The sequence below is a fragment of the Suillus plorans genome (assembly GCF_016647745.1).
Source record: "Suillus plorans strain S12 chromosome Unknown HD556scaffold_21, whole genome shotgun sequence".
Classification (NCBI taxonomy): Eukaryota; Fungi; Basidiomycota; class Agaricomycetes; order Boletales; family Suillaceae; genus Suillus; species Suillus plorans.
In genome coordinates, this window is record NW_024537405.1 from 276,974 (window position 1) to 291,321 (window position 14,348).

Sequence of the window (14,348 nt, forward strand, 5' to 3'; positions counted from 1 at the left end):
GGTAGTGTAGATTGTGGACAATATTGATTGTCATGCCAGATATAGCGGTGCGCATAGTGGGCATTGCGGATTTCAAGTTGTGGACTGTGTCAAGTACATCGTCCTCTCGTCCGCCCACAACAAAGGCGATAATTGATATAAGCGATTGAACTTCATATTGCTTGCCCGCCCCATGGACTTGTAACTTGAAGTAATGATGTATCTACTACATAAATGTTTGCACTACGCCCAAGCTGCTGCCAGGCCTACTACTAGGTTATTGTAAGACTAACGCTCGTAGTACTGTTCGACGAGTTGACCTTCACACTAAATATAGAGAACCACATTATGTAATGTAAATCTACTTATGTCGAAACATATGTTACCCGTAGCCGTTGTATACTGTATACGAGGGGGGGGGAATCGGAAAAGAGACTGATACCAAAAGACATGTGGTTGATATACTGAATGATTAGTGCACCATTCAGACCCAGCCGGCAATGCCCGACGTGAAGCTCGCTGAAGTCCGGCTGAGTTTCAATATATAGGCATTCACTTATCAATGCGCCCTTCCCATCTGCTGAACCTTTTGGTTTCTGTTATCTTTACGTCCCCTTATTGGTTAGAATCCTTCGGGTTTCTGTCAACACTTGACCAGGTGGAGGGTGATATTAATTTTGATGGCCAGCCAGATCTATCGACCCGCCAGCCAGATCTTTTGATGGCCAGCCGTCAAAATGTATTATTAAAGTTCTTCCGGCATTCCCCGCCTTGGAATTCTATACAAACTCGCTTAAGATGACCCACAAGACTAATTGACCCATCTTATTCTAACTGCCATGCCGGCCCCCTCCTGTCTTCCACCATTCGACAGCTTAGCTGCTCAAACTGGCATGTTTGAGCTCTCTAACATTCTAACTCATGTTAGATGGCTCGAATTCTTCATAAGGCTCATACCGATGGAGAAGGTTAGTGCAAATTTTTTACAATGATGTTGATATATCCTGATATTTTATGTAGCTCCGTACTGAGTTGTATCTTTTGCACTTCGTACTTAAAGGTAGAGTCTATTTGGGTGATATTTGGCAAATAGTCGGAGGACGTATGTTGGAAGCGCAGAGGGAGGAATCACTGCGAAGTACTGTTGAGGATCACTCAAACCGCTGGAGTATAGAGCGAGATTTCATGGAAGAGAAGAGAGATCGTTGCCAGCTGGAAGTGTCTCTGTGCAGCCAGGCCATCGATCATGTAGAGCAACGCTGGGCCATGCGTAAGAGATTGACTTGTGTACTGCGAACGTGATCTGACTTAATGACTCAGCGATGCGTCCTATTGCGGTGGCAGTCAACAACGCTTCCTATTTCTCAGCGACTTCACGACAGCGTTATCGAACCTGTCGCTACTTATTCGGTAGCTGCGCGGACCAAGTGTGAAACTTGGTTAAGGAGGCAAACAACCGACCCCATTCCACCCAAAAGCATCACGTTAATCGAAACTAGCTTGCCCCTGTTCAGCTCGCCTTCGGCTATTGGTCAATTTGCCCTTGCGCATCTTGAACAACGAATGCAGGTCACCGTTAATGTCAGTGTTATCGCCAATCTGCGTGATTATTCTTACGATCTATGCAGTCCGATGACCCTTCGTTCAGTCTGCGGAGTACCTGGGTTACCAGGTGCCTCCAAGAAGCCTTCCAAAAGGCACGCCAAGTAGAATTGTCCACACAGACGGGACTGATGTCCTCGTACCTTGATGTTGGAGGATACCATATGCATCATCGCAGTACTCAATCGGAGCTAATTTTCCTGCGGGCAACGATGCGCCGTGCCCAAGCTGAGGCAGCTGTTTATACACTGGCCCTTGAAAATTCCCCTGCGTCAACCTATTCTGACAGCGGTAAGCGTAAACTGGTCGCAGTGTTTTCTTAAATCGCTGATGGGTCATTACAGATTCAGATTCATCACCTCGCCCAACTCTCCCACAGCATCTACCAGAAGAAGTGCGTCGCTACATGGACTACATTGATACCGTGTCGATTAATTCTCACACTGACACTGACTTATTGTAAGCGTGTTGTACTTATTTCAGTCCGCATTTTGATCATGATGTGATGCGTCCGTACATCTGACTGCGGGGGCTGAGGTGTAGGAATACCGAAGAGATGTAAGCAGACAGGGTTCGCCGTCGTATTATTAACGCTACTGCATAAGCCATCGCGGTGATATGAGGCGCACATATCTTTATATTCCTTTATGTATTACCAATATGTAGCACAAACCTTGTAAATTTCATACGAATATTTATCGGGTTCGACTGTGCTTATATCAATACAAGCAATCCTATCACCTTCGGAAATTACCATGAATTAGAGTCTGCACAGTACAAACTACACTAGATTCTATTTATTTGAGTATAGAAAGGTAATTGTATCCTATAATACTATGAGTTTAGGACTTAAAACCAATAGTCTCTCGAGCCTCCGTCTCTCATAGTGTATTCTTACCGAGTCCTCGTTTGTCTCGCTTCTTGTATTCCGCGACTTCGCTTGCAATAAAAATGTGACCGAGTCCCCCGAGTACAAAACTGGGGGACTCCGCTTGCCTACAAAGTTGAGACCTCCCTACTGAGTGTAGACTGATTCAAGCTATCAAACAGCTATAAACGAAACCTCTCTCAGAGAGTGCCAAAGTTATGTAGAATAGTCGAGCTGGAAATCAATGACGACATTTGTGACATCAAGATGCTTCGGATACTGCCAGCTGAGTTTAAATTTCTCAAAATCAGTCACTATAAATTCTACCCCACTTCCTATTGAAAACCTTTCCCATTTCTATCATCGGATCCGTATGCAACTTCGATTTGGTCACGATATTATACGTACCTATGATGCTCTACTTACGTGTACTTAAGATTGAACAGTAGCAGTTGAAGATACTATGTACAAAAAATGTGATCCGCTTGCGCTACGAAGTCAAAAATGAGCACAAAACGTGTTAGCCTGTGGTAGCAGGTTGGTGATGGTGAGATATCATCCGATCTGTATTGTTGCCTCAGACCGGTCGATCAATACTTGCAGGTTGGCAAAATCAATTGTCAATTCATCCTAGCAGCACCTTGCCTATCATAGGAAACGGTGCGTTATCAAGATATATATCGGAAAAGATGCTTATATTCACCATTACTAGCAGCTCTCGTATCATAACACTTCACACCCGACATTAGGAATATGTCAAAGTCATTATAGCCAATCGCCTCATTGCCTCCCTGTACCGATTTCTAGTCTCACGGTGGCAGTGCGTCGGGCATTTGACGATTTCCTAGAATTGATTGATATTAGGGGGGGTGCGCGCGAGTAAAAACCGACATACCGTCGTCGAGGATAATATGCCGCAGGTACGTAGGTTCTACTACATAGTTTCTCGATATTCACTAAATTGAATTTTAGCTTATACAACGCATCTATAGGTGTGAATCGACTCACCCATATAGCCGCATGCGCCTGTCGCGCATTCAGCGACGTACTCTCCTTGGCTCACCCCTTCAGCGCGCCGAAATATCGATACTTCAACATAATTGTCCCTCGTCGCGCAAAAGCAGCACGGATAGCGAAATATGTGCGACTTGCGGTAAGCGCTGAACAACGAAGGCTGTATTTTCCGCCCATATCGGTCGGCGGGCCTGAAGAGGTTAAGTTAGTGAAGAACCTCCTTTCCACGAAACAAATCTGACCATTGAAACGTTGTCAGTTCCCGCGTTTGCGCGTGATAATGAAGTATGCCATGCTGGCACATGATAACACTCACTATCATCTTCACGATCTTGTGATCAACTGCGAACACGTCGGAGCGCTCAGAAAGTGGAGAAGAAGGTGCGGACATTCCAGGCTATGAAAACAGTGACCTGAACTATGTGTTTATATAACTGTAATTTTTAACATTATATTTGGTCATGATTGTGTTCCGCCAGCCTGGTTGCGGAATTGGTCTAGCCGCGACAAAGTGCGCCAGCCCCCTATCAAGTAGGCTGCCAGGGTATTTGACCCATGGGAATATGGCGGAAATTACGCTGGCAGGCTTCGTTCCTGCATCAGCCCTAATTCGTTCAATGACAAATTGTAAGTCCCATTGCGTTGTGCTATCATTTGCTGCTGGCTCATACATGTTCATCTCCACAGTAAATCCATGGTCAATCCATCGGAGACACTATTCAAATGCACTTGCACGCGCGTGTTTACTCAAGCGAATGCTTATACAAAGCATCAGCATTCATGCACAAGAGGCAAGAAACGCTTATTTTCTGCTTTATCGAAAGCAAAAGATCTGTTGGGTGCTGTTAAACGGTCCCGGCTGTCTGCCAACGCCGTCAGGCAGGATGCACGCGCCAGCACGGCGTCTTCGAGTACGCAGTTCCACCGCTCGAACACCCCCTCCTTATCATCCGACCAGCCGTTTACCGCAGAGGTTTTACCCACTCCGCCAGCCATCGTCCCTGGGGAGGTGTCGTGCACGGCTGAAACTTCGTTTACGGAAGTAGACGATGATTTGTCATTGGCGCAGCATAGAAGCCGCCGTGTCAATGTTCCTCTGCCCCTCCGCTTTAGACAATATGAGGATGTGCTCCCTCAGCCTCCTCCTAGCGTCCCTAGCCATATCCCGCGACAACCAGAGACTGGCCTACCCGCAAATTCTGTGCCTATGAGAGCTTCCTCTCCGGTGCAAGCTGCTCCTTTCCGCACATCTAGGAATATTTTTGGTCTAGTACGCCAGTTTTTCTCCTCAGCACCGCCAAGTCATGACCCAGAAGAGGCTATAACGCTTCAAGACATTAGTTTTATCCCCACTCTTACTCCAGAAGACCCAGATACTGTTGCAGTGCCTCACGACAGCTCCTTTGATCCGTACCCCAACGAAGCTTCCTTCAAGCTTGGTCATTGGTATTGGAATGGCAGCGTACAAAAATCACAGCAGAGTTTCAAGGAATTGATCGACATTGTTGGACGTCCAGACTATGATCCAAATGATGTGCGACATACGAACTGGGACAAGATCAACTCCCAACTAGGCGCGAGTGTTGGCGATGAGGGAGAAGAATGGGAAGATGAGGATGCTGGATGGCAAAAAACTCAAGTGACCATCGACGTTCCCTTTTCTCGAACAACAGCTCATCCAGATATTCGACCTTACGTTGCGGCAGACCTCTACCATCGGTCTCTCGTGTCTGTCATCCGGGAAAAGCTCGCAAATGCTCATGACAATGAATACTTTCATTATGAGCCATATCAACTACGATGGAGCCCGCCTCATCTCCCACATGAAGTAGATATTCAAGGCGAATTGTACACGTCACCTGCCTTCATAGAGGCCCACCGCGAACTCAAGGAATTACCTGGAGAGCCAGGATGCGAACTTCCCCGTGTGGTCGCTGCACTAATGTTCTGGTCAGACGCTACGCAACTTACGACGTTCGGTAATGCGAAGCTGTGGCCGGTGTATATGTACTTCGGCAATGAATCAAAGTACCGCCGATGTAGACCATCATGTAATCTGGGCAATCATGTGGCTTATTTTCAGAAGGTATGACGATCATTATGAAGTAGTCTTCATCCGGACTCACGTACTTTACAGCTTCCGGATGTGTTCAAAGATTTCGCGGGAATTTACACGGAAGGGAAGGGAGTCGGCCGCGAATGCACAACCCATTGTCATCGCGAAATGTTTCAAGCGCAATGGAAAATTTTACTTGATGACGAGTTCCTAGAAGCGTATGAACACGGGATCGTGATTCTGTGCTGCGACGGCGTCAAACGCCGGTTTTATCCTCGAATATTCACATATTCTGCGGATTATCCTGAAAAGTGAGTCGTGAATATTCATCCGTAGAAATCAAAGTTCACCTAGGTTAGGGTCCTTATTGCCACTATCAGGCAGCTGGGAGGTTGCCCATGCTCACGGTGTCTCATACCAACAAACAGGCTCCACTGTTTGGGCATGGCTTGTGATAGAGCACAACGTCGGACTCTTGCGCGGTCCGACATTACGAGGAGTCAGCTTGTTGTTGCTGCACGTCGCCAAATCTACGAGAAGAATTACGGCGTAGACAGCACAGTAGTTGAGGCACTTCTTAAGCCTCAGTCGTGGGTTCCGACCTCTGTGAGCATGATTTACCACTGGATTCCTCGCCTTTACTGACCCTTGAGCAGAACGTATTGTTGGACCGCCTGGGTCCCTTTGGATTTAACGTTTTTATCGCGCTGGTTGTCGATCTTCTACACGAGTTTGAGCTTGGAGTCTGGCGTATGCTTTTAGTGCATTTACTCAGAATTCTTACCTCTTTGAACAAGGATTTGGTACACGAACTTGATAAGAGGTTTGTCAAATATCTACTCGATGTTGACTTGCGAGGGCCAACACTCAACTTCGACAGGTATAGACTGGTCCCTCCCTTTGGGCCAGCGACCATCAGACGATTCTCCTCCAATACATCCGATATGTCGAACATGGCTGCTCGAAACTTCGAAGATATCTTACAAGTATGATTATGGAACTAGTCTCATCCGTATTCGTGAACTGACATTTTCCTAGTGTTCTATTCCGGTTTTTGATGGCCTTCTCCCCGACGATGATCATAACAAAATTGTCATTGATCTTCTGTTCATCATGTCGCATTGGCACGGACTTGCGAAGCTTCGCATGCATTCCGATTTGACCTTGGATATTCTTGACCAAATGACGACAGATCTTGGAGTACAATTTCGTTTATTCAAGAATGAAGTATGCCCATCATATAAAACACAGGAGCTCGATCGTGAAGTTGGTGCGCGATCCCGCCGGCAGGCAAAGGAAGCGGGCAAACGGGCCGAGACTGTCTCGGCGAATCTTTCGGGGAGAGCTCGTCAGGGTACCAGTGATAAAGGGAAAGAAAAATCGACTCAAGGGGATGCACTTGAACCAAAGCAACCGCGAAGGAAGAAGTCATTCAACTTCAACACTTACAAGTTTCATGTGCTTGGGGATTACGTCGCCTCTATCCGTCATTTTGGCACGACAGATTCATACAGCACTGAACCAGTAAGTTTCCGCCTACTTCTCCATCCATTCCAACTCAAATTTTCCAGGGAGAGTTAGAGCATCGTACGTCGAAAGGCAGATACCGCTGAACTGATCGTAAGGAATTTGTTCGTCAACTCACTCGGATCGAGCGCCGTCAGGCGCGCTTGCGCCGCATCAAACAACGTCAGCGACAACAAGCTCCTCATAGAGACCCGTCTGAAATGGCGAGTGATCCCCAAGTACACTATCACATTGGCCAAAGCGAGAAGATCTTCGACGAGTTTGGTCAATATCTCCGCAACCATGCAGGAGATCCCGCTATGAAGGTAAATACAATTGTTGCGACTTCTTCCATCATTCTGAAATGTTGTTTAGGACTTTCTCCCTCGATTGAAAGAACATATAGTTCGTCGCCTTGGATCGGAAACCACTGAATCGCCCATGGAAAATCCCTCCGAACAGCACAACTCCATTTACTTCAAACGCAACAGGATTTATCATCACAATCTCGCTAGGTTTAACTATACCACTTACGATGTCCGCAGGGCTCAAGATGTCATCAATCCTAGGACTCCTCACTGCAATATTATGTTGCTCAATCACGATCGCATTGATGGCGAGGACGGAGATGACTATCGTTATGCCAAAGTCATTGGCGTACATCACGTTAACGTCGTACGCTCTGCAAACGTGCATGAATCTTGTCGGATAGACTTTCTTTTCGTTAGGTGGTACGAATCCGTGCGAAGTCATGCATGGGACATGCGCAGATTGGGCCGCGTTCATTTTCGGCCTCTGGAAGATCAAAAGGCTTTCGGGATCATAGACCCCAGAGTTGTTTTGAGGGGATGTCACATTATACCAGCCTTTGCTAGCGGACAGCGCAATCCAGGTGCACGCGGAATTTCCCCTCTTGCACGCGACAAGCATGATTGGCGCGAATACTATATCAACAGGTAAACTCAATGAGATAGCATCATTTCAATCTTCTTAATGTTATTCCATTAGCTTCGTCGATCGTGATACCATTATGCGCTTTCATTACGGCCTCGGGGTGGGGCACGTATACTCTCATCAGGCAAATATTTTGTTGACACAAGGAACTCCCCGCCCCATTACACAGACGCCGGAGGAGACAGAACATGTGTACCTGGCCAGCGGAGAAAGGCATCAAGAAGCTGCTGATGAAGAGGAGGATGAAGATGATCATGTTGGCGCGGAAGAAATTGACTTCTTTGATCAGGGGCTCAATGCTAGCACAGCGTCGCTCTCACTGGCACTGGATGATATGTTCCCTGTTGACCACACTTTTGACTACGAGAATTAATGTGCTTCGGTCTTGCTGGTAATTCGTGCCAGCCTGCGATTGTCTTTCGCGTGATTACGCTTTCGCTTCACTCTCGCTTCGTACTCGCTTCCCCTGTTTGTTTTAGCATTTAGCAATTCGCCAATGCCTCCTCTGGCGTGCCGTAAATATTATTACTTCTCGCTGGCGCGGCTGTATTTGTGCTGGCGTGTCGTATTCGCCGTCGCTTTTTCTGGCCTTGCCATTCATTTGCGCTCTGCCTCGTTGTAAATGGCTGCCATGCCCTGGCTAAACCCTGACTCGCCATCGGCAAGGGCTGGCGCACTGTATTTGGTTCTGGAACGCCATTATTATTTGAAAGTAGTAAATCCGGGCGGACACATTTGCATGTCTGGATACTTTAAAAGGGTCTCATTCCTTTTATTTCATACATCAAGATGCAACAGTCGAATTCACTTTTAGCTGTTCCGGCTGCTGACGCTCCAATCTATGTCTATGTGCACAGTGAAACTACGCGCAACCGGGTTCTTCGACTTCTTCCCCTCAGGGTATGTGCAGCTCATTGCGGACCATGATCGCCATCACTAACATTTCCGCAGAACGATGAGGTTGGCTGTCGCCGATCAGACGTGTACTTATGTTGACTTCTGATTTCAGCCTTTCCACGGCCTCTCCAGTCGATTCTTGTTCATAGGATATGCCGCCCATGACTATCAGCTCTCACCGATCTATGTGAGGTCGATACCTTCTCAGTTAATTTCATCATCTCATCTCGTTTATTTATAGTGGCCTGAGGAATATCGAGAATTCGTCGAGCCAGCACACAATATCATTCGTCAAATTGGATTCCTAGCATCTGATCACAACTTCGCAAGGTTTTCGATATACGAAATCGAGGTAAGAATTTATATGATGCCATCGACCTCTCGCTTATCATAGGCCAATCGTATCAGGCCGGTAGCTCTGGATTTCTTGAAGATATTCGCCCACCGTTTTGCGGGCCTAGCCCACAAGGTCTTCTATATCCCATCTGGGTGGTGAGTACACTTCTCGGTACCATCACATCATCTGACTCATAAAATTACATCGCATTCGTAGCTCGAACGACTAAACGGAATTCCGTTCAACCCCGCACAATTCCCAAACGGTTTCCTACCTCCCGCTCCTGTTCCCGTTGCCTTTCCCGCGCAGGCATCTTGGAACGCCTTTGATCCATTCGTTCAGCAACCGTTCTCGTTCTCTAACACGTTGCTTCCTCTGTCCATGGATTTTGACAATGATCGTACTGTCGATCTCACTGTCGCATCTACGGCAGATGACATGTTTGAACCTCCTGTAGATGACAATAGCTCTTTCAGTAACACAGTTGCTGATGGTGCAGATATTCCTCACGAGGAACTTCATTGGAGGCTGACGTTCAGGGACGATTCCCTCGACTGCAGCCAGAAAAGGTCACTAAAACTCACGTTGCTGACATCGCCTTGGGGGCGCCCAATCAAGTTGGCAAAATATCTTTACGTGGGCCAAATTCTGGTTGGCATGCCCGCCAATCCATTCTCTATGCGTGAGGTGGACTGCAGGCGGCTGATAACCGCCAGCTTCCTGAAAGCACTCCATGTCCACCTCACAACATACGAAAAACTGCGTGAAATACCTTGTAGGTGCCCGTCTTCAATTATAAACATCATTCACTTACGATTTTATCAGTAACGGTAGCGAACATTATCGGCAGCGAAACTCGCGTGTATTGGTCCCAATTGAGAAACAGGGTGAGCTTGTCCCATCGCAATACATCTACTACTGAACATTTCTGTCAGTTCCTAGATTACCCCATAGATTTCACTTCCGAGCTGAGGAAAATTGTAAGGGGTGGGACGACTCCAGATGCTGGATTTGGGAAAAACACAGAGGAGGAGGCCGAGATAAAACTTCACATCATCGATTTGATGAACTCTGATAATGAAAGCATGGTAAGAGACCGCACATCGCGCAATGAGATCTTCTGAAAATTTTCATCCTTTAGATTCAAGAAGCCATCTGCAAGCTCATTGTCACTCAAGGGTTCCGGGAACTCCTCTGGGTCGCCTTATACCGACCCATCGCTGACTTACCTGAAGGCCAAGCGCGATTGGCAGATTTCTACCCTGAAGCCATCCAAACCTTAACGGGTTATCTAGGAAAGGGCATCGTGGGCGTGCTTGTTACTCTTGTAAGTGTTTTCTCTTCTCACAATTTTTCGTAAACATTAACGATTTTTGCATCAGATGTATCAGTCATTCATTCCACCTCATGCGGAAAAGGTACATTTAAAAACGCTGGAGGTATATCCTCATATCACCGCCGCCCTGGATATGATGTATGCGAATCCACATCATTTCATCTCCTTCTTCGATGCGGCCCGGAGGCTTCCTCACATACGGTCAGTGTCTTGACGCATCATTTGATCGTACTCATTCGTGAAATTCTTCAGGGAGGAAAATGTCTTATATATTGACCCCAAGTCCCGTCAGCCCAGAATTATTGTAGACCCTGTCACGAATGAGAAACGGATGAAGGTCATGGACGATATCGAAGATATCATTGTTGAACCGCCTCATGACGAATTAGCAGTCCCTTACGCGCAATACAGGCTCCCACATTCGTTCAAGTCTGTGGATATTCATGAATGTTACTTTACGACGCTTCTGCCGCCTGCATAGTATATGATGGTACGTGATACAACAAGTACAAGTAGTTGTGTACATAGATTACAATTTGTTTTGAGGGTATGCGTGTTACTTTGTGAAGCTATATGAATGGTGATATCTATCTAATGAGTGGTGGGATATCATGGCATGTCGTAAATGGTAGTGCGCGCGTTCTCTCTCTATGTAGGCTAAGCATCGCCTACTGATTCATCTCTAGAACGCGTGCAATAAGTCGTTGAATCTTGAAAACGAATGAAAATGTACCCTCTGCACCGCCGATCTCAATTGCTGCACCATACGATCGAACCTGTCCTTCGAAAGCCGTATCCACGCCTTGATTGGACTTGGTTGCGGGACTTGTTGGGCATTCAATGTAGAAGCCGCCTCCGAGTCCAACACTCAAGTCAGGCCGACAGGAGTGAGCAATGTAATGTAGACGCGCACCTTTATTTTTGCTTCTAGATATTCTAGATGCGTCTGTTGAGTGTTAGCGCTGATGATAAAAGAAAGTGGTAGTAGTACTTACGCAGACGTCACAATCAGTGAGTTGGGGTCCGTTAATCACGCGCGCCATCTCGTGTTTGCTCTGGCGTCGATATGAGTTTGTTAGATCCAATCGGGCAGATATTTGACTATTGTACGTACCTTATTTGCCGTAGCGGGTAATTAAAGTTGTTGTTTATGGCAATTAATGTTGTATTTGTACTTGTTTATGCCTGTGTACTTGTTTATGCCTGCATACTCGTTCACTACGAATTGACCTGCACATGCTGCATTACGTAATTTTCCAACTCTCTCTCCTACCACTACCATCGGTAGCTGAGTCATCACTGTCTTCGTTCCTCCAAGTACGCGTTCAGACAGTGCGAAGGTGTGTTCGATCTCCTCATTCGAGTCTCGCAGCACAACATCATGTTGACGATACTGATTAGGAGAACATGGTACGTTTAATCGCAATGTGCTTTTCGCCCTTTACGCGGTGCTCACCCTATCATGTTCTAGACAACGTCAGTGCCCCTACAATCTGCCACGCTGTCTGATCGTGGTATTGGTATCTGGCCGACTCAATTGCCCCGATACGCCGAAGTAGTATTGCTGTAAGTACTGAAATCATTGACCGTATTAATCATATTGATTTTTGTATATAGTACGGATGATGCGTATGAAGATAACCTGGTCCGTGGGAAAGAAATAAGTGATCCTCCGTTCGTCGTCTTATTATTGACCGGTGTCAAACTAATCTCCATCAACAGGCCTCTGGTGTACGGAGACTGGCAAGAGTTGGTCCACCCAATAGGTGGTACGTATTTCTACAATCTCAGGAAGGTAAGTACTGCTTATACTTGCGAGTGACTTACCTGATGGAAATATAGAACGCGTTTACGTTGACGAACCTGAGGAACTTTCAGAATCTACAGACACTGGATGAGTTTGTTAATGCATCACGAGCCGCGGCGAAAGAAGATTCGTGGATATTGGTTGTTGAGCCGATCATCTTTATGGGAGAAGAAAGGTTCCAGTATTATTATGTAGTCCCCGGCAGCCGTATAATTGCATGGCTGGAGGACCTCGATGGCTACATTCTCTTCCAACCTTGTGTCAAGTCAAGCACGTGGAAGCACAAGAGTATTTCCTCTCTTAAATTTGTTTCATGACTTGACCAGAACCATATAGGACTCGAATTGGAAGCTCAATATTGGTGAGTGGTCAAATACCGGACACACAAAGAGTTGAATGTAACTGAACGTTTTCTCCTCGGTAGGAAACACTTCGAATACTTTCCGCACCAGTTTAGGTTGTCTCGATTGGAAGTGAGACGCATACGGGGAGAAATGGTTTGCTACCTTGGAGGTAAGCTTTGCGTTACTTCTGAAAGTGACGCTCAGAATAACAGCAAAAACAGAAGCGACGACCTTGAAACAATCTACTGCGGCATCTATTTTCTGGACTTTAGAGGAAATGGATCAAATCATCGGTCAACTGGCCTATGTTGGTATGTGTTCTTGTCTCGCTGCACAGCAGCCACGATGAAATCAATTGAGTCGACATCTCTTCTTAGAAGAAATTGCGGAAAATGATTTGGTACCGGAAACCGGAATTGTATTATGTTGTTCGTGAGTTTATGGGGCCGAGAACTTCAAGTGCTGATATTTTTTTTGCTCGAAGGCAGAATTATGTACATGCTACGTACGTCGCTCTCTTGTGAAGCATTCGCTATTAATCACACAGGCACATAGGTCATCACCAGTATTTGCACCGCTACAACCAACCTGAGGCTCGCCTAATTCGAACACATGCAGTGAGAGAGAGGCACACAAAGTTCAAACTTTTGCATTTTGTGGGCAACACTGCAGCCACGATGCTATGTATGCCGATCACTTTTTCTCGCGTCAGGAGCACCTCCGTCGATGGTATCGTAAATGGGGTGGAAGTTCAGTCGTTTATCGACGATTTCGGCAGTCAGACAAGAAATCAGATTACCTTGGTAAGGACTGTATCAGTGCCGTGAACGAGGACACTTTCCCATTCAGTTTGTTCTTACAGGCAGGTATCTCCATGGCTTTGGATGTCGCTATTCTTGCCGTTCCAGGGTTAGGCGCAACAACAACTGCACAAACATTGTGCTCTTGCTCCTTCCTTCTTGGTGTTGGGTGTATTTTTGCGGGCACGATAGTCCACCACTTTGGCGAGAGACTGAAGTCTTTGGACTTTGCGGTTCGATTTCCTCATCATCCTGCGTCTTGAGCCTAATATTGCCGACTGAACAGGCCTATTATCTGCGAAGGAAGGCGGTGATGCTTCTGGTAATAACAAGCATACCGACCTGCTTTTGCGTATTGAGGTAAGCAGATGTGATTACAATTACTCAGGTCACTCATAGAATCATTGTCAGTGTAACAAGTTCCATCCTCGGATTTCTCACAGGCATCACCATAGACTTCAGGCCATCCGCGCCCTCAGTCATTGCGTGCTTTGCTACACTCGCCGTTGTGGTAGGTTCATTGATTATATTAGTGGTCGCCAGTTACGGTCCAGGCCCAGCTAGGATAAGGCCGCAGTGATATCTTTATCCTGAGACTGCGGGGATATCCATGTATCTCGCATGGGTCGCGCTCAAAAATCTAGAGGTTAGCTCTGGTAGATTAAATAGATGATGTCAATTTCCATGTTCTAAGTTTCAAGGTGCCTACTCATATATTATTGAATCCGTCAGAACATTCTCGACGTCTTGACGGAAACTTCTACGTCTGACTGCAATTGTCAGGGCAATTTTTCATTGTATGGTATTGCAATTGCAGCTAGATTACCACGCTAAGATTTTCTGGTCAC

General features: G+C 46.4%; 3 protein-coding genes across 3 annotated transcripts; 2 read left to right on the forward strand and 1 right to left on the reverse strand.

Moving 5' to 3' along the window:
• Positions 1-818: 818 nt before the first annotated feature.
• Positions 819-2,044, forward strand: HD556DRAFT_1442012 (uncharacterized protein; the record flags this gene model as incomplete). The annotated part of the gene is made up of 5 exons (XM_041306395.1): positions 819-947; positions 1,000-1,266; positions 1,300-1,560; positions 1,608-1,872; positions 1,926-2,044. The coding sequence occupies 5 exons, from the start codon at positions 819-821 to the stop codon at positions 2,042-2,044; spliced, it is 1,041 nt and encodes a 346-aa protein (XP_041161440.1).
• A 1,185-nt stretch (positions 2,045-3,229) lies between these two features.
• Positions 3,230-3,854, reverse strand: HD556DRAFT_1307371 (uncharacterized protein; the record flags this gene model as incomplete). Its single annotated transcript, XM_041300026.1, has 4 exons — positions 3,230-3,293; positions 3,345-3,380; positions 3,513-3,700; positions 3,780-3,854. The coding sequence occupies 4 exons, from the start codon at positions 3,852-3,854 to the stop codon at positions 3,230-3,232; spliced, it is 363 nt and encodes a 120-aa protein (XP_041161441.1).
• A 4,914-nt stretch (positions 3,855-8,768) lies between these two features.
• HD556DRAFT_1442014 (uncharacterized protein) lies at positions 8,769-14,334 on the forward strand (the record flags this gene model as incomplete). Its single annotated transcript, XM_041306396.1, has 26 exons — positions 8,769-8,879; positions 8,931-8,939; positions 8,989-9,063; positions 9,118-9,228; positions 9,285-9,368; positions 9,430-9,988; positions 10,039-10,100; positions 10,149-10,301; positions 10,355-10,540; positions 10,596-10,750; positions 10,802-10,982; positions 11,951-11,959; positions 12,021-12,115; positions 12,167-12,223; positions 12,272-12,344; positions 12,392-12,644; positions 12,693-12,717; positions 12,781-12,869; positions 12,922-13,011; positions 13,078-13,128; positions 13,185-13,205; positions 13,256-13,503; positions 13,563-13,733; positions 13,787-13,860; positions 13,912-14,011; positions 14,233-14,334. The coding sequence occupies 26 exons, from the start codon at positions 8,769-8,771 to the stop codon at positions 14,332-14,334; spliced, it is 3,144 nt and encodes a 1,047-aa protein (XP_041161442.1).
• Between the last annotated feature and the right edge of the window lie 14 nt (positions 14,335-14,348).